Genomic DNA, 17,957 nt, shown 5'->3' on the forward strand with positions numbered 1-17,957 from the left:
CTCTTTGGAAAACCGTTTCAGGTGACCACCTCATGAAGATCATGGAGAGAATACCATGAGAGCAAAGCAGTAATCAAAGCAAAGGGTGGATATTTTTGAAGAATCTAAAATACTAAAATGTTTAGACTTATTTCACACTTTTTATTTACTACATAATTCCATGTGTGTTCATTCATAGCTTTGTTGTCTTTGGTGAGAATCTACAATCTACCCATTAAGTGAGAAAGTGTATCTAAAACGTTTGACTGGTACGGTTTATATTTTAATATATTTACCAGTGACATATTTATTTGTGTTTTTAGTTGAGTTGTACAGGATTTATTTCATGATGAACATGGAAAAGGTTTTGAAATAATTTACCTTGTAACATCCCAGAAACCTGGCATTTTAACAGGGGTGTGTATACTTTTGAGATCCACTGTATGAATACAACCTAGGCATGGGCTGTTGAGATTTTCACAGTATAATACATTTGTGGGAAAATACCACAATGTCATGATATTGACACAACAATTTGAATAAAAAAATGTTTAACATGATTTATTTCTTTCAAAACAGAATCAACAAAACAGGCAAGACAACAATCATCGCATTGCTGCTGCTAAGATAAATAGATTTACAGCCTGAATAATGTCGTCATTTATTTGTTATTGAGAACCCAGGTTTGACTGGTGAAAGTCAAACATTTCACATATTCATGGCAGAGAATTGAAATTTTTTTTCAGCTAAAGATACTTATCGGTCAGATGTACACAGTGGTAGAAAGCAACGATGAAATATGTAATGAAAACCTGCTGAATTTAGTAGAAGCATTTAAGTACCTTTTGTGCAGAATATTATTGCTTCTTGCATTTCTGCTCCGCAGGCGGTAACACTGAAGCTAGTCTTAGCTGTCTAATTAGTCGGGCTGGTTAGCTAGCCTGCACTCTGCCTAACAGACATACTTCTTCAGATTTCTAACATGGCCATTTTGTTTTCAGAAAAGCATTATCCTAATTATAGTAATGTTTAGTTTCCTCTCCATAATGTTTCAAGGAGTCGTGTGTTTGTCTTGTAAACTAGCACACTATAGATGCCTCACTAGAAGCACACTTTTGTAAGCAATAAAATGAGATTGAGCGATGCAGTAAAGAGCTGAACCAGAGAATCGAGGGGCAACTTTGCGTCAGACTCTACCCACTCCAGAACGTCCTCTAGCATTTTGTTCAGAGAACTTTAATGTGTCGGAGTAATGTGACAGAAAATTTCAAGGGTTTTGAAATTTGTAAACTGTACCTTGAGACCAGCAGCCAGCCCATGCCTAGCATAGTCTTGATACATTTCTCTCTCAGAAACATGGAAATGTACTATCGTACAGTGAGGTTAATGATATATTCCATTTTCCCCCTCCCATCCTTATCTTTCATCACTCTTATTATGTTGTTTCTTCACTTGTGCATTATCTTTCTTTTCTTTCCCCTCCATAAATTCTTGCTGTCACTTTGTCCTTTCCATCTCTTCATGGTGCTGGTCTTTCTTTGCGCTGAGGGCAGACATAAATGAGTGTGAGCGGCTCCCTCAGCCCTGTGCCCATCAGTGCATCAACACTCCTGGTAGCTTCAAGTGCATCTGCCCACCAGGACGCCACCTGCTGGGAGATGGCAAGTCCTGCGCTGGGCTGGAGCGTCTCCCCAGCTACGAAAGTTACTCATACGGCTACCGCACGTCTCATTCCTCTCCTGAACAAACGCCCAACCAGCGGCTGTACCACCGCTTTGCTTCTCACAGCTACAACTCCTTCACCGCCACCACAAGCAGGCACTACATGAACCGTAACCGGAGAGAGGCTCATAAACCCCCCTCAAGGCAGGATATCCCTGCTTGTAAGGAAGGTTTTGAGTCCAGGGGTGGCCACTGCTTAGGTAACTATGTAGAATGGGCAATGCTGCAATGAGGGAGAAGAGTTAACAGAGAAACCTCAGAGACTTGATGTTGCTTAATGCTTAAACTTGTTATAAATGCAGAAGAAAATATGTGTTTTGTGTTTCTGTGTTGAACCAACAGATATTGATGAGTGTGAAGTGAGGCACACCTGCCAGCATGAATGTGTGAATACACCAGGGAGCCATCGGTGTCTCTGTCCCACTGGTTACCACCTGATGGCTAATGGAAAGGCATGTCAAGGTGACTTCTACCTGCGCTCTCTCAACTGCTGCACCCACATCTAGATTCTGCAACTCATTTCAAAGCTTGTTGCATATTTTAATGAACAGTCAGCAATGCTTCTGCATCAGGAGATGACTGACTCACAATGATGAGCTGTTTCCTATATCTACAGATATAGATGAGTGCCTGGAGCAGAACATCCAGTGTGGAGCGAATCGGATGTGCTTCAACACGAGAGGAAGTTACCAGTGCATCGACACACCCTGTCCTCCAAACTACCAGAGGGATCCAGCCACAGGGTAGATATGCACAGAGATGAATTTACACCCCAACAACTAGAAACTAAAGCAAAACTGTATGGAGATGGTTTATTAAAGTTGTGCGTAAGCATTTAAGCAAATGTATTTGTTTCTAGATTTGTGTGGACGGTTAGCCAACAGCAAAAATATTAACACCTATTGAACTTTGCAAAATGTGTCACATTACATCTTCAAACATCAGTGTATTAGAATTTGGGGGGGGGGGGGTTGTGATAAACCAAAACAAAGTGGAAGGAAAACAAAATTTGAACTATAAATAAAAATCTAAAGTGTGGTGTCCATCTGTATTCTACGACAGAGTATTAGAGCCAGGCTTAGAGATTTTTTTTTTTTTTAATTACATGAATAGTAGTATTCAACCACCCCTTCACTCTGGTATCTAAAAATAAAATCTAGCTCAACCATTTGCCTTCAGAAGTCACATAAAAATAGATGAATTCCAGCTGTGAGTGATTAATAAAACTGTTCAGCTCAGTATAAATACAGCAGTTCTGTGTAGGGCTCAGAGTTATTAGAGAACATTGGTGGAAAAAACAGCATCATAAAGACCAAGGAACACAGCAGACAGATCAGGAATAACGTGGAGAAGTTTCAATTACAGTTAAGTTTTTAAACAGCATCCCAACCTTTGGACATTTCACGCCGTACATTGTTCAACCCATCGTCCCAAAATGTCAAGTGGATGACACAATTGCAAATCCACCGAGTCTACAGGGTCAGGGCAATTGTCAATGGTGCATGCCACACTTCTGTATTTTATGGAAGAGTGGCAAGAAAGTAGCTATAAGAAGTCCCAATTGCAGTTCGTCAATAGCCATGTAGAAGACACAGCAACATGGAAGAATGGGCTCTGATTTGATGTGACCAAAATAAAACATTTTTTTTATGAAAATAGCAATGTCACATCATTGCTGTGTGGTTATTCTCCTCAACAGGGACAGGTGAACTGCTTTAACTGCGCAGAAGGTTAGTTCTATAAAGTATTGACTCACAAGGGCTGAATACAAATACACCAGAAGCAGAATCAACTTATTTCGCCAAGTCTGTGCACATAAACATAGTATCTAACTTCGGTGCCACTTTCTTTTTCAATGAACACATTTTTAAATGCAAATATGTAAGAAGGAAAATATAAGTCTTTTTTGTTTTTGTTTGTTTTTGTGTGAATATGTATATATAAAGGGCCTGACCTTCAAAATATTTGAGTGTGCAAAACCACATGCAAACCTCTTTGCGTCAGGTGGTAATCGCATTGCGTGTGTAAACTCAGCGGAAATGCGGGCGCAAACCTTTTATCGTGTCTGCCTTTATGAATATGCAAAACATATGATAATGATCCAAACGCTCAAATTCATGGGAGGAGGACATGCAAATGTCATCCCTTACCACCCGCAATGCAATTTTCAAAACCTGAAACGGTTTGCGGGCGCAATCTTTGCATATGGATTTGCTACGTTTGAAATGCAGGTGCTAACTGGGACGCAAAAATGTCTGCTGTCACTTTGGCCAGAAGGAGGCAGAGATAGAATGACAGATGACAGCGAGAGAGAATCTTCTTCACATGTGTCGACAAATTTGGGTTGTCAAAAATAAAAATATTAAAAATAGATGAGAACAGAGGATTCTATGTAGGATTATCTAAGATCTGATTTGGAGCCAATCACAAAAAGCCATGAAATTTCTCCTATGGTAAAACTCCTTGCAACACTTCATTCAACATCATTCCAGCGTAAGATCGCTGTCAGTGATCATCTGCTGAACGCACACAAACCTGATCATGGTAAAATGCGCACATAGCTGATCAATAATGCAAAAAACCCACGGTGCTTTGATAATATAATTAATAGGAAAGACATTATAAGGCAGATTAAATCCTTCATTTGCAACCTGGATTCTAAAATCACTTCTTGGCAGGTGAAAAATCACTAATTTAAGGCAGGTTTTCCATGTGGTGACAAAGACAGTGTATGCTTTAACCTTGTCACCAAACACATTGCATTGACAGTAACGTCATGTCATTGCAGGGCAATCGGAGCTGGATCAGTTTGACTACGTTGTTTAAATGTGAATATAGGCCATGGGAGGGTTTTGTTTATTCAGTTACCAAAAACATATTGGAAAAACAAAATGAATTTTGTAAAATCATTGGAAAATTTATTTTTACGTACATAAATGTTCAAATTAACTTTTTTGCAGGACAGTTATGTGACTCTATGTTTTAAAATAAGCAAAGCTATATCATATAGATTGCCAACTCCTACAATAATCTCTTTTTATGTTGCTAATTTACGATCAGGCTTAAATATCGGGGCTGTTTATGATAAACTCCGAACTCTTCAAACACATACTCTAAAAAAAATAAAAAAAACAGAACCCGGTGAGTCTCTGAAAAGAGTTAAAAGATCAAGGGAGACAAATTAATTAACAGACATATTTGTCTTTTATACTATTAATATTGATTGGCCAATTTGTTGCGAGTTACATCAACTAAGATAAGAGAAATAATCTCGTCAGGGCAGATGACAAACCTGCTGTGAGTAGCACAACAAAAGTTAACTAATTGTAACTGTCCAGAAAAGCAAGGGCCGAATGGAACAAAAGGAAAAAATCAGCAACTGGATCATTTATAATGATGCAGCGTAACAATCCCTGCATATTTTTAACAACACAGCAGAGGATCTGTTTGCTTTTTCTTCTTGTTCCACATGCAATTATCTCATTTAAATAGGGCCGTCTGCACATGTTTTCTATTGCACGCACAACCTTTGAAAATCGCATGCAACACGCCCACTTATTGAACATGCAATTTATTTATAGTATGCAAAAATCAGCACCCGTTATTTGGGATCTTTAAAGACTGTCGGAGAGAGAGCCTGTGGGAAAAAAATTTCACTGTGGTGGGTTGTTTTTGTATATGGCACTCTGGAGCACAAACCTGAAGGTAAAAGTCTTAACAGTTTGCGTCCAGGATGTGTGGGGTCTGCAGAGATGTTGGCTGCCCTTTTCCTGACCCTAGACCTGTACAGGTCCAGGATGGAGGGAAGGTCAGCACCGATGATCGGGATCTACAAACAAGATTCTGGCATACATCCCTGGGTGGTCTAGTAGGGGCAGGATGAAGTGCAGTCCCAAATTGAATGCATCATCTGCTGATAGGCTTGCGTGATAAACACACTGCAGGGGGTCCAGCAGAGGCCTGTGATGTCCTTTAGATGTTTAAACACCAGTTGCTCAAAGGATTTTATGACCACAAACATCAAGGCGACAGGTCCGTAGTTAGTTGACCCTGTGATGGTGCTTTTCTGGGGGACTGGGATGGTGCTTTTCTGGGGGACTGGGATGGTGCAGCTCCAGAGACTTGTTAAAGATCTGAGTGAAGATGGGGGCTAATTGATCAGGTTCTCAGGCATGAAGGGGAGACATTGTCAGATCCTGGAGCTTTCCTGGTCTTCTGATGCTGAAAGAGCCTATTTACATCTTCCTCAGATATTAAATCAACAACAAAGACAACAAATTTAAAACCTAGAATTATTTTAACATACAAGCAAGCTGTTTGATCACTTAATAAGCCAAATCTGGCTCACAGCAAAGTCATAACTAATTTCATCCTACAGCAAGCATTTAATCAAAGCTTGGTTTTCACTTTGTAGGTTCTGCTTGAAGAACTGCCCACCAAACGACTTGGAGTGTGCACTGAGTCCATACGCGCTGGAGTACAAGCTGCTGTCTCTTCCCTTTGGCATTGCTGCCAACCAGGATCTCATCAGGTTGGTGGCCTACACACAGGATGGCGTGATGCACCCCAGAACCACCTTCCAGGTGGTGGACGAGGACATCACGTTACCTTTCGCCCTGCGAGACGAGAACATGAAGGGTGTTTTGTTCACCACGCGGCCACTACGAGAGCCCCACACGTACCGCATGAAGGTACGAGCACTCTCTTACAGCGAGGACGGCGCCATTGAGTACCAGACGACCTTCATCGTATACATCGCTGTCTCTGCCTACCCTTACTGAGAGCACTTTAAATGACATGAGATGAAGGTGTGCGGTTGAACTGCGTCTTTAGCTTGCAGAACAACAGTGTGGTGAGAGTGATATGGTGATGTGGGTTTTGGACTTGTGGCCACATCAGAATGTAGACTGGAAGAAAGACTGATGTGTGTGTGTGAGGACAGTGAGTGCATACAGTCCTGATCTATGGATGTAAAATTAAAGGGAATATGAGACTGTTTGAGGAAACAGGGATAAAACTAATCCTTTATTTTCTCTAATCCTATAGTTTTTTTTATTTTGTCTTGACATTTTCTCATCTCATTTAAATGTATTTATAAAATCAGTTTCCTTATAGTCAGTGTGTAATTCCATCTACATATTATTAATCGACCGGAAAGTCCTTGAACACCTATTCAACTGAACTTCAGTCTCTACAGTGGAGATTCATGGTGCTCATATTGGAAATTAGAGATTTCCAGAGCTTTCTTCTGTTTTATGGCCATCATGGAAACTGCTCCATCAGCAGTTAATTAGACATAATTTTTGTTTCCAGGAATTTTTACCAGGATGTATTTTATTTTAACCTGTACATAATGTTTTAACTCAAATTGCGATGCAGTACCTCCTACTAATTTTATTAGTTTTTGTGATAAAATGTAATAAACTACACTGAAAAATTAAAATATTTTTCTGTAGCAGAAATCACCCTAGCAGTACAAACTGTTAAATGTGGATGTATCCATTTAATATTTTGAATATGAAATTGAACTGTTTTGTAATCTTTTTAAACATGATTTGTAAAAGTGGGAGCTCTTCGCCACTCGGACATTGAATTATAATGGAACTTCCAGTTGTTTAGAAAACGTATCAGCTTTTTTGTATTCAATAATAGACATTATTGGAAAATAAAAACAATACGGGTTTTAATTTATAAGTCATGTGAGAGTAAAATGCTTATTGGACATTTTTTGCATGTGAAAACATCACTGTATCATCTGCATAAATATTGACATTGGAATTTGCACAGATATCTGGTAAACCATTATGACAAATTTACATAACCACTAGTTGGACTGTGGGACTTCTACAAACCAGCCAAAGTGTGAGAATTAATCCAGCCAACATGAACTATTCCTTTCTGGTCCCGCAACTTTTTAACATAATTTTGAAAGATAAAATTGAGTTAATCATAAAGATTCTAAGCATGCAATAGAATACAATAAAACAGCCACTTGGTTAGAAAACACCTTACATGGAGTTATGTTCTTCAATAAACAAGACTGGTCTAAGAATGGAGCCTTGTGGGACCCTCTATGGGGCAGTCAAGTTAGGAGTTAAATCCACCAACACAAATGCGTTGCTTTTTGTTTTGCCAACTTTCTTACATGGTTTTTGAAAGATTAAGTGGAGCGTGGAACACCACTGAAATACTGAAACTGCTGTAAATGTCAGGCTAAGTTCATTTAAGTTTTTACTGTACTATCAATTCACAACCAAAGCCATCTCAGTGGCTTCTTCGAAGAGACATTGAATGAAATATAACTTCTGGTTTAGAATACTTCGTTTTCGTATTCAGTAAAATATTTAAAAACTCAATCCTGTACTTGATTAAGAGGCAAACATGACGATTGTAGCATGTTTTTCTTTCTTACCAACAACCATCAACAACAGTGGGTTTATTGTTTAAACCAAAATAAAAACAAGACAGAAATATGATCAGAAGTCATATCTTTTATTTTTGTTCCAAAAAAAAGCAAACATAAAAAAAGAAACATTTGAGTAAGGCAGTTAGCACATCAGTTCACTTTGCTCCCTCGTCTTCTCACCTCCAGGCTTGAAGAGCATCACAGACGAGAACAGAAAGCACATCTCTGGCTTCATGTTATTACTGCATTAGAAACTGTATCTAATGGTTGGATGCATCATAATTGGTTAGAGTATTCAAACATAATCCATGTTCAAATATCAACCAGAGTAAAAATACTGGGTGAGTAAACGGAATAAAACAATAATCTGAACCTGAATACTTCATCACAGAAGAGCGAAGCTGGGGTTGCTTCTTGTCAAAATGGCCAACAGACCTTGTATCTTATACACCATCTCAGCTAAAAATCATCAAATAGGCTACTTTATTCAAATTAAAGAAAAATAAAGGATTTGGCAACCGATGTAATCTACCCCATAAGGCAGACAAAACATGATCTTATGAAATTTACTTTAATTAGTCTCGCTGTTTGTGGTTGTTAAAGAACTAGTCAGTGAGGATGGTTTCTAAAACTTACGGCATAAAATTAACTAGAAATGTAATACAAAAAAATACTGATAAATGTTGCAAAACAAGTAGAAAAGACAGAAATGAAATATATGAATTTAAATTTTAAAAACTGGATCATGCAAACAATATAAATACTTTTCACTCAATTAAATCCCTTCTACATACACAGCAAAACAAAAATCAAATTTGAACAGAAAAGCATTATTATCAAACCTCTGAGCATTGTTTTTAATTTTAACTGAGTGGGGATTAAACTGAGGGAAATTACATTTAAAGCAAAGATTAACATTGAATTTTTTAAAGGGTAAATTAAGTTTGAAATATGATGACATATTCTCATTGTGATGTGGTTTCCTGAAAATGTGGCTCCTATTAAACAGTACTATATAGCCGCATAATGCCCTGTTCAGTAGCAGAGGAGAGCATATGGATGTGAGGAAACTGCAAAGTGGGATTACTATGAGGTGCATCGTGGGTAATAATCCTCCCCTACCACTCCCCCAAGGTGTATGGCAACCCCCGTGGCTCAAATAATCACCCGCCATTTGCAAATGTGCTTTTTCTGTAGATGCTCACAGCTCAAGTGTTACTCTCAGAGGATTTACTGCTTTTATTCACTCAGTCTCTGGTGCTAAACCAACATAATGGAGAACAAATAAGAATAGTGAAAGTGTGACTACTGATGTGGAGTTGATGCAGACTAACATAACAGAAGTTCCACCAGTGTTTTTGCTAAAATGCAGTGTGTGAACAGCAGAGGTACCACATCTTATTACTTCATGCTTTTTACTAACACTGATCTAGAGTTGGGCATCACTGGTGGAAAGGAAGCAGCAAATGGATGTAGTAGGAAGGTATTTTTAGCACCTTGTGAGGACTGTATTTTAGGCTCCAATGACTGAAATAGAAGAGAAAAAGAAAACCAGCTTTTAACCCACGCTGGCCCACATTTCATGTCCTATATTTTTGCCTCAAGTAAATCAGCATCGTAAAAACGAACAAAAATCTGGTTTTCCTTTTAGGTTCGATGCCTTCTGGTACATGAACAGTGCAGCGTGTCAGTGATGTGACAAGCCTCTCCACTCTGCTTTTAGACGGTTTTCCTCGCCGTCAGTACCCTGACAATGCTGCCCACTCCTCCGGCAGCCAGAGCCTGTAAACACAAGAACAAACATCAGTGTTTTCCACTTTAACCAAAACTGAAAGATCTTTATAAATACGTCATTTTACAGCCATGTCTCAATAAATTTGGATGTCACTGAAAAGTTCATTTTGTTCAGTGACTAAACTTAGAAAGTGAAACAAACTACATTCATTGCACAGAGTGATAAGCATCAGTTTTTTCCTGGTAATCTTGATGATTATGTTTTCAAACAAAGAAAACCAAAAAATTCAGTATTGCGGATAATGTGATATTACATAAAACTGATATTTCATTTTTATAATTTATGTTATGCATACAGAATAGGGAACAATTGTGACTTGTCAGCATTGCAGGTAAGCTGGCTGTTTCGCGTGCTGTAGCCAGCTTATTAAAGGAAAGCTAAGTGGAAGGAAAAAAACTTGATAGATTCTTGAAACTTCAAGATTCAAAAGTAACAGGGATCAATGCAGCCTTGAAAATTGTGAAGTTATGACCATTTAAGAGTTTCGAAGAGAAGACAGCACACACAAACGTATTGAAGACATTGGCCATAACTGTGTGCACATATTGAGTCACTCCTGAACCAGAGACAAAGTCAGAAGCGTCTTACTTGGGCTAAGCAGAAAAAAGACTGAACTGCTGTTCAGTGGTCCAAAGTAAAATGTGTATTTAACTTTACAGAAATCAATGTCCCAGAGTCTGGGAGGAAGAGCGGAGAGGCACATAATCCAAGTTTCTTGATGTTCCGTGTGAAGTTTCTAAAGTCAGTGATGATTTCAGGAGCCATGTCTTCTATTAGTGATGCTCCACCAAGTTTTATCAAGGCCAAGGTCAGCCTTCGTCCACTAGGAAAATTTTAATTTACGCTGATTGCTTCCATGACATGCCACATTGATGCAGTAATTTACACTGGCTTGAAAAACCATTCCAAGGACTTTTCAAGACTGTGTAGAAACCCTGTTTCTCAGGTTGCTTCTGAAAAACAATCCTTCCAACAATTTATGGCTACAAAATGAATTGTGGATATTTACCTTTTCATGCCACTGCAGCAGGACTGCGCTGCTGTTCTCTGATGGCTTCTCAAAGCCTTTGTAGATGTATTTCATCAGCAGGTCTACGCCATTCTTATCAAGTGACTGGACCGCTTTCTCAATGTCACTGCTCTTAAAGGCACTGAGCACCTTCAGCACTAGGCCTTCAGCTCGATCCTGATCAGGGAAGAGGAGCATTTACAGAACAGCTACCACAACTGAGATACTATCAAGGTGCTCATATTTGAAAGTCATGGTCAACACCAACCTAGAATCTGTTTTTACATGTACACTGAAGAATTTAAAACCAAACAGTTCAAAGTTTGTGAAGATCTACTAAACTACAATTTTCCTTACAACAACCTTTATATTGAATTATTCCAGTGAAAAACGTTTCAAATAATTTAACTAAAACACAAACCACTGTCAGTGTTTGAGTCTTAATGCACACAACAATATGATAAAATGTGCTAATTCTACAACAGGGTTCTCCAGCTGCAGTCGTTGAGAGCTACCGTCCTACTGCTTTTAGATGCATCTCTGCTCCAACACACCTGAATCAAATGAATGGCTCCTTACCAGCCCTCTGCCAAATTTGATGGTACCCTGAAGAGGACATTCAACCATTCGATTCAGCTGTCGGATGTGATGCATCTAAAAGCTGCAGGCCAGATGCCTTTGAGGACTGGAGTTGGAGACCCCTGCTCTTCAGAGTTTACCAAAAAAAAAAAAAGCAATTGTTTAAATTAAAAAAAGCAACCCACCTTGACGTTTTGATTTTTTGTGTTGATGGGTGGGTTCTTCAGGACTGCATGTAATGCCTCTATGAGATTCGCTGTGAATGGACTGTTAAGGATGCACACATGGCACATCACACCAGACTAGAGATGGGCAATTCTGATCCTTGAGAGCCTATGGCCTGGATCTTCATACAGGTCCTTCTCAAACAATTAGCATATTGTGATAAAGTTAATTATTTTCCATAATGTCATGATGAAAATTTAACATTCATATATTTTAGATTCATTGCACACTAACTGAAATATTTCAGGTCTTTTATTGTCTTAATACGGATGATTTTGGCATACAGCTCATGAAAACCCAAAATTCCTATCTCACAAAATTAGCATATTTCATCCGACCAATAAAAGAAAAGTGTTTTTAATACAAAAAACGTCAACCTTCAAATAATCATGTACAGTTATGCACTCAATACTTGGTCGGGAATCCTTTTGCAGAAATGACTGCTTCAATGCGGCGTGGCATGGAGGCAATCAGCCTGTGGCACTGCTGAGGTCTTATGGAGGCCCAGGATGCTTCGATAGCGGCCTTTAGCTCATCCAGAGTGTTGGGTCTTGAGTCTCTCAATGTTCTCTTCACAATATCCCACAGATTCTCTATGGGTTTCAGGTCAGGAGAGTTGGCAGGCCAATTGAGCACAGTGATACCATGGTCGGTAAACCATTTACCAGTGGTTTTGGCACTGTGAGCAGGTGCCAGGTTGTGCTGAAAAATGAAATCTTCATCTCCATAAAGCTTTTCAGCAGATGGAAGCATGAAGTGCTCCAAAATCTCCTGATAGCTAGCTGCATTGACCCTGCCCTTGATAAAACACAGTGGACCAACACCAGCAGCTGACACGGCACCCCAGACCATCACTGACTGTGGGTACTTGACACTGGACTTCTGGCATTTTGGCATTTCCTTCTCCCCAGTCTTCCTCCAGACTCTGGCACCTTGATTTCCGAATGACATGCAGAATTTGCTTTCATCCGAAAAAAGTACTTTGGACCACTGAGCAACAGTCCAGTGCTGCTTCTCTGTAGCCCAGGTCAGGCGCTTCTGCCGCTGTTTCTGGTTCAAAAGTGGCTTGACCTGGTGAATGCTGGCACCTGTAGCCCATTTCCTGCACACGCCTGTGCACGGTGGCTCTGGATGTTTCTACTCCAGACTCAGTCCACTGCTTCCGCAGGTCCCCCAAGGTCTGGAATTGGCCCTTCTCCACAATCTTCCTCAGGATCCGGTCACCTCTTCTCGTTGTGCAGCGTTTTCTGCCACACTTTTTCCTTCCCACAGACTTCCTACTGAGGTGCCTTGATACAGCACTCTGGGAACAGCCTATTCGTTCAGAAATTTCTTTCTGTGTCTTACCCTCTTGCTTGAGGGTGTCAATAGTGGCCTTCTGGACAGCAGTCAGGTCGGCAGTCTTACCCATGATTGGGGTTTTGAGTGATGAACCAGGCTGGGAGTTTTAAAGGCCTCAGGAATCTTTTGCAGGTGTTTAGAGTTAACTCGTTGATTCAGATGATTAGGTTCATAGCTCCCTTCTGGACAGCAGTCAGGTCGGCAGTCTTACCCATGATTGGGGTTTTGAGTGATGAACCAGGCTGGGAGTTTTAAAGGCCTCAGGAATCTTTTGCAGGTGTTTAGAGTTAACTCGTTGATTCAGATGATTAGGTTCATAGCTCGTTTAGAGACCCTTTTAATGATATGCTAATTTTGTGAGATAGGAATTTTGGGTTTTCATGAGCTGTATGCCAAAATCATCCGTATTAAGACAATAAAACACCTGAAATATTTCAGTTAGTGTGCAATGAATCTAAAATATATGAATGTTAAATTTTCATCATGACATTATGGAAAATAATGAACTTTATCACAATATGCTAATTTTTTTAGAAGGACCTGTATGTTTCCCAGCTTGGGACCATTGAATGGACTCTAGCTGTCCTTCGTGGCAACCCTTGATGTATATTTTTAGTGGCTGAGAGATTTGCAATCAGACAGAAAGAAGACTCTGGAAATTGTGGATTATTTGTGACCAGTGTCGTCATTGTAGTTTCAGCAACAGTATTGCAATTAATATTTTCCTGATATTGTGCAGCCCTAGTTTAGATCAAAGCAATGTCCAAACCTAAACCTAATAAAGACTCTGTAGCAACACTTGAGGTTTGGTGTCCACAGACATTCTCCATCCAAATGGCTGAGCTTGAGCTAAACTGAGAGGAATAGGCAATACTTTGTCAGCAGATGTGCAAAACCTTGTAGAGATTTACAAAATACAACACTTGCAGCTCTGATTGCAGCAAACAAGGGGTTGGAAACCATTCCACTCCACATTTTTCAGATTCTTTACTGGAAATCAGTTTGAAAGCCATGCATCATTTTGTTAACATTTTATACTTTAGCTCCACTATGTGTTGGTCTATCACATAAAACACAAGATTGTGCATGTAAAAATGTAAAAAAAAAAGAAAAAGGCACTGTATGTTGAACCTGGAGCAGCCATCCTTGGAATGTGACTGTCAGGCAAGTCTGGACAGTGATTGGCCTGCTAGCAAAACACCCATCATAAGATCATAAGGGCAGCAGCAGAACACGGAAATGGACGGAAAACCCGTTATCAATAAACACAAACCCACCAGTACCAGTCATGCTAGCTTATAATGCAAAGGATATTGTCTGATGAGAGCGTCCACCTCTGCCTCGTCAGGTCCCAGCTGATTTTCTCCGCCGTCGTCCTCGTCCACAAATTTGTTCTCGTCGTACTCATCCACGTCCACTCGCCTGAAGCGGGCGGAAACTGTGTTCTTCGACATATCTGATGCTATTTAAATGTGCTGCTTTGAATCAAAAGGGGAACAGGTGAGCTCCAATTTGGCCTTTTTGTTTTTTGGGTTGTTTTTTTTTTTTACTTTCCTTCTCGCGGCTGTCAGGAAGGCAGACAACTTCCTAGCTGCTTCCTCTTCTTGCCTGTGATGTGTTTGTCGGATTCGGTTTACTCGCTATCGCCGCCTAACGGCCAAAGCAGGTGGCTAAAAGCGGAAAGGATGTATTTTATTTATTTCATTTATTTATTTTTATTTATATAGCGCCAATTCACAACACATGTTGTCTCAAGGCACTTCATAAAAGTCAGGTACATACATTCCAATTAATCCTAACCATTGAACAGTGCAGTCAGATTCAGTTATTTATTCAAATTGGATAAAACGTTTTTCTGTCTAAGGAAACCCAGCAGATTGCATCCAGTCAGTGACTTGCAGCATTCCCTCCTCCTGGATGAACATGTAGAGACAGTGGACAGTCACTGGCGTTGACTTTGCAGCAATCCCTCATACTGAGCATGCATGTAGTGACAGCGGAGAGGAAAAACTCCCTTTTAACATGAAGAAACCTCCAGCAGAACCAGGCTCAGTGTGAGCGGCCATCTGCCACGACCGACTGGGGGTTTGAGAGAAAGAACAGAGCAGAGACACAAAGAGAACACAGAAGCACTGATCCAGGAGTCCTTTCTATGGGAAGGAAAAGTAAATGTTAATGGATGTAGCTCCTTTAGTTGTTTCACCTAGAAAGAAAGAACAGATGAACTCTGAGCCAGTTTTCAAGGTTAGAGTCTGAAAGAGAGCACATATAATTAGTTACAGTAAAAGCTCAGTCAATCGCCATGTCTAGGAGAGAGAAAGGGTTAAACACTAAAAGACAGGGCCATGTGGATCATCAGTAAAGGGTGAGCATTAAGTTGTTGCCAGCAGAAGCTCGGACGATGCCCCTTTAAAGAAAGGTATCACAGGTAGACACAGAGCCAGGCCAGGTGTAGCTTCTAGGAAGAGAAAAGAGAGAGAACAAAGTTAGAAGCTGAAAAAACAGCAAATAATGCAAAATTGGAGAGTAGTGTGAGAATGTAGCGAAGAGGGTGAAAGTGGTCGTTATGTCCTCCAGCAGCCTAAGCCTATAGCAGCATAACTACACAGATAGTTTCAGTTCAGATTATTTAGTTAAACGGCGCTTATTTACAACAATGTCGTCTCAAGGAACCCCACAAAGGGTCCCACTGATGGTCATTGTTATACTAAAAACCACAATGATTGGGATACCTCCCTCTGTCAGACTGATTATAACCATTGGAAAAGAGAAGGGGTCATACAGGTAGCAGAAATGGAGGGTGTGTTTGGACCTCAACCATAACTGAGCCGGTTTTGGCTAAACCTGACTCCCCTTACTCCAACCAACAGGGAGGGAGGAAGGCGGAGGTAAAAAATAAGGATAAGCTCAGGATAACCTAAGCCACTCTAACTATAAGCTTTATCAAAAAGGAAAGTTTTAAGCCTAGCCTTAAAAGTAGACAGGGTGTCTGCCTCACGGACTAAAACTGGGAGCTGGTTCCACAGGAGAGGAGCCTGATAACTAAAGGATCTGCCTCCCATTCTACTTCTAGAGACTCTAGGAACAACCAGTAAACCTGCAGTCTGAGAACGAAGTGCTCTGTTAGGAACATATGGAACAATCAGATCTCTGATGTATGATGGAGCTAGATCATTAAGGGCTTTATATGTGAGGAGGAGAGTTTTAAATTCTATTCTGGATTTAACAGGGAGCCAATGAAGGGAAGCTAAAATAGGAGAAATATGATCTCTCTTTTTAATTTTCATCAGAACTCTTGCTGCAGCATTTTGAATCAGCTGAAGGCTTTTAACTACATTTTGTGGACATCCTGATAGTAAAGAATTACAATAGTCCAGCCTTGAAGTAACAAATGCATGGACTAGTTTTTTAGCGTCACTCCTGGACAGGATATTTCTAATTTTGGCAATGTTCCGGAGGTGAAAGAAGGAAATCCTAGAAACCTGTTTAATATGGGATTTAAATGACATGTCCTGGTCAAAAGTAACACCAAGGTTTTTTACTGTATTACCGGAGGTCAATTTAATGCCTTCCAGGTTAAGTGATTGACTAAGCAGTTTCTTTTTCAAAGACTCCGGTCCAAAGATGACAACTTCTGTTAAAGTCATCCAAGTTTTTATATCTTCAAGACATGCTTGTAGTATATCTGACTGGTTGGGTTCATAAGGATTTATGGATAAGTAAAGCTGAGTATCATCAGCGTAACAGTGAAAATTTATCCTATGCTGCCTGATAATTTGACCTATTGGAAGCATATATATAGTAAAGAGAATTGGTCCAAGTACTGAACCTTGTGGTACTCCACAATTAACCCTGGAGTTTAAAGATGATTTATCATTTACATGAACAAACTGGAATCTGTCAGACAGATAAGATTTAAACCAGCCTAGCGCTGTTCACCTGATCCCTACAGCATATTCCAGACTTTTAAGAGAATATTATGATCGACTGTATCAAATGCAGCACTGAGATCTAACAGAACCAGTACAGACACAAGTCCATTATCTGAGGCCATAAGAATATCATTAGTGACTTTCAGCAGAGCTTTTTCACTGAGCTCTGAAACCTGACTGAAACTCTTCAAACAGGTCATTGCTGTGTAAATGTTCACACATTTGATTGGCAACTATTTTCTCAAGAATTTTAGATAAGAATGGAAGATTGGATATAGGTCTGTAATTTATTAAATGATCTCGATCAAGCGAAGGTTTCTTAAGTAAAGGTTTAATTACAGCTAACTTAAAAGCCTGTGGTACATATCCATTTACTAAAGATAGATTAATCATATCTAAAATGGGGCTGGTAATCAGAGGGAACACTTCCTTAAATAATTTGGTTGGGATTGGGTCTAACATACAAGTTGAAGGTTTAGATGAAGCTAATATTTCTGATAACTCAGGAATGAAATGTAAATTTATACACGTGACGCTAGAGGGCGCACAAACCTAAAAAATGAAGCAACAGCTGGTGAACCAGAGCAAGCAAAATTTGTAAAGGGACATCTAAAAATATTTGAATACCGTGAAAAAGTTCGGTATTTTTTGTCACTCATTTCAGAAAGTACAAGTCATAGAAAGATTCATTAGACATAGAGTGAAATACTTACAGTCTTTATTTATTGTAATTTTTTTAAAGTTTACAGATATAACTACAGATAAAAATTAAATGTCTCAGAACATTTGAATATTATATAACACTTATAAAAAAACTAATTTTACAGTATAAAATGTCATGTAATAGCCATATTTTTGCCAATACTGCTGACTTGACAGATGCCCAAAAAGGCAATCGTTAACCACAAATTTCATTGCTAAAAAATCTTGATGTTCACTGAGTGCTGTATCCACACATATTCATAAAAA

At 39.5% G+C, this 17,957-nt stretch overlaps 2 protein-coding genes across 2 annotated transcripts in view; one reads left to right on the forward strand and one right to left on the reverse strand.

The window, feature by feature from the left end:
- hmcn1 (hemicentin 1) overlaps nucleotides 1-8,177 on the forward strand; it is a 142,618-nt gene extending 134,441 nt beyond the window's left edge. Inside the window, exons 104-107 of the mRNA XM_047374373.1 lie at nucleotides 1,533-1,901; nucleotides 2,044-2,163; nucleotides 2,318-2,444; nucleotides 6,116-8,177. Of these exons, the coding sequence (XP_047230329.1) occupies nucleotides 1,533-1,901; nucleotides 2,044-2,163; nucleotides 2,318-2,444; nucleotides 6,116-6,482 (983 nt within the window). The 3' untranslated portion in view covers nucleotides 6,483-8,177. The remainder of the gene's footprint in view (nucleotides 1-1,532; nucleotides 1,902-2,043; nucleotides 2,164-2,317; nucleotides 2,445-6,115) is intronic.
- Nucleotides 8,173-14,672, reverse strand: arpc5b (actin related protein 2/3 complex, subunit 5B). The gene is made up of 4 exons (XM_047374372.1): nucleotides 14,371-14,672; nucleotides 11,676-11,748; nucleotides 10,912-11,088; nucleotides 8,173-9,889 (listed from the first exon to the last, which is right to left on the reverse strand). Exons 1-4 carry the CDS (start codon nucleotides 14,508-14,510, stop codon nucleotides 9,827-9,829), a joined length of 453 nt encoding a protein of 150 aa, XP_047230328.1. The 5' UTR covers nucleotides 14,511-14,672; the 3' UTR covers nucleotides 8,173-9,826.
- Nucleotides 14,673-17,957: the final 3,285 nt, after the last annotated feature.

This window comes from Girardinichthys multiradiatus, chromosome 9 (genome assembly GCF_021462225.1).
Source record: "Girardinichthys multiradiatus isolate DD_20200921_A chromosome 9, DD_fGirMul_XY1, whole genome shotgun sequence".
In the NCBI taxonomy this organism is placed as follows: Eukaryota; Metazoa; Chordata; class Actinopteri; order Cyprinodontiformes; family Goodeidae; genus Girardinichthys; species Girardinichthys multiradiatus.

Excerpts from the sequence above, each read along its gene's own strand:
- arpc5b (XM_047374372.1), bottom strand. The coding sequence starts at position 14,510 with ATGTCGAAGAACACAGTTTCCGCCCGCTTCAGGCGAGTGGACGTGGAT. Across the intron at positions 11,089-11,675 it reads CAAAAAATCAAAACGTCAAG|GATCGAGCTGAAGGCCTAGT; the intron begins GTGGGTTGCTTT and ends TTCCCTGATCAG. Across the intron at positions 9,890-10,911 it reads TGCTGCAGTGGCATGAAAAG|GCTCTGGCTGCCGGAGGAGT; the intron begins GTAAATATCCAC and ends TTGTGTTTACAG.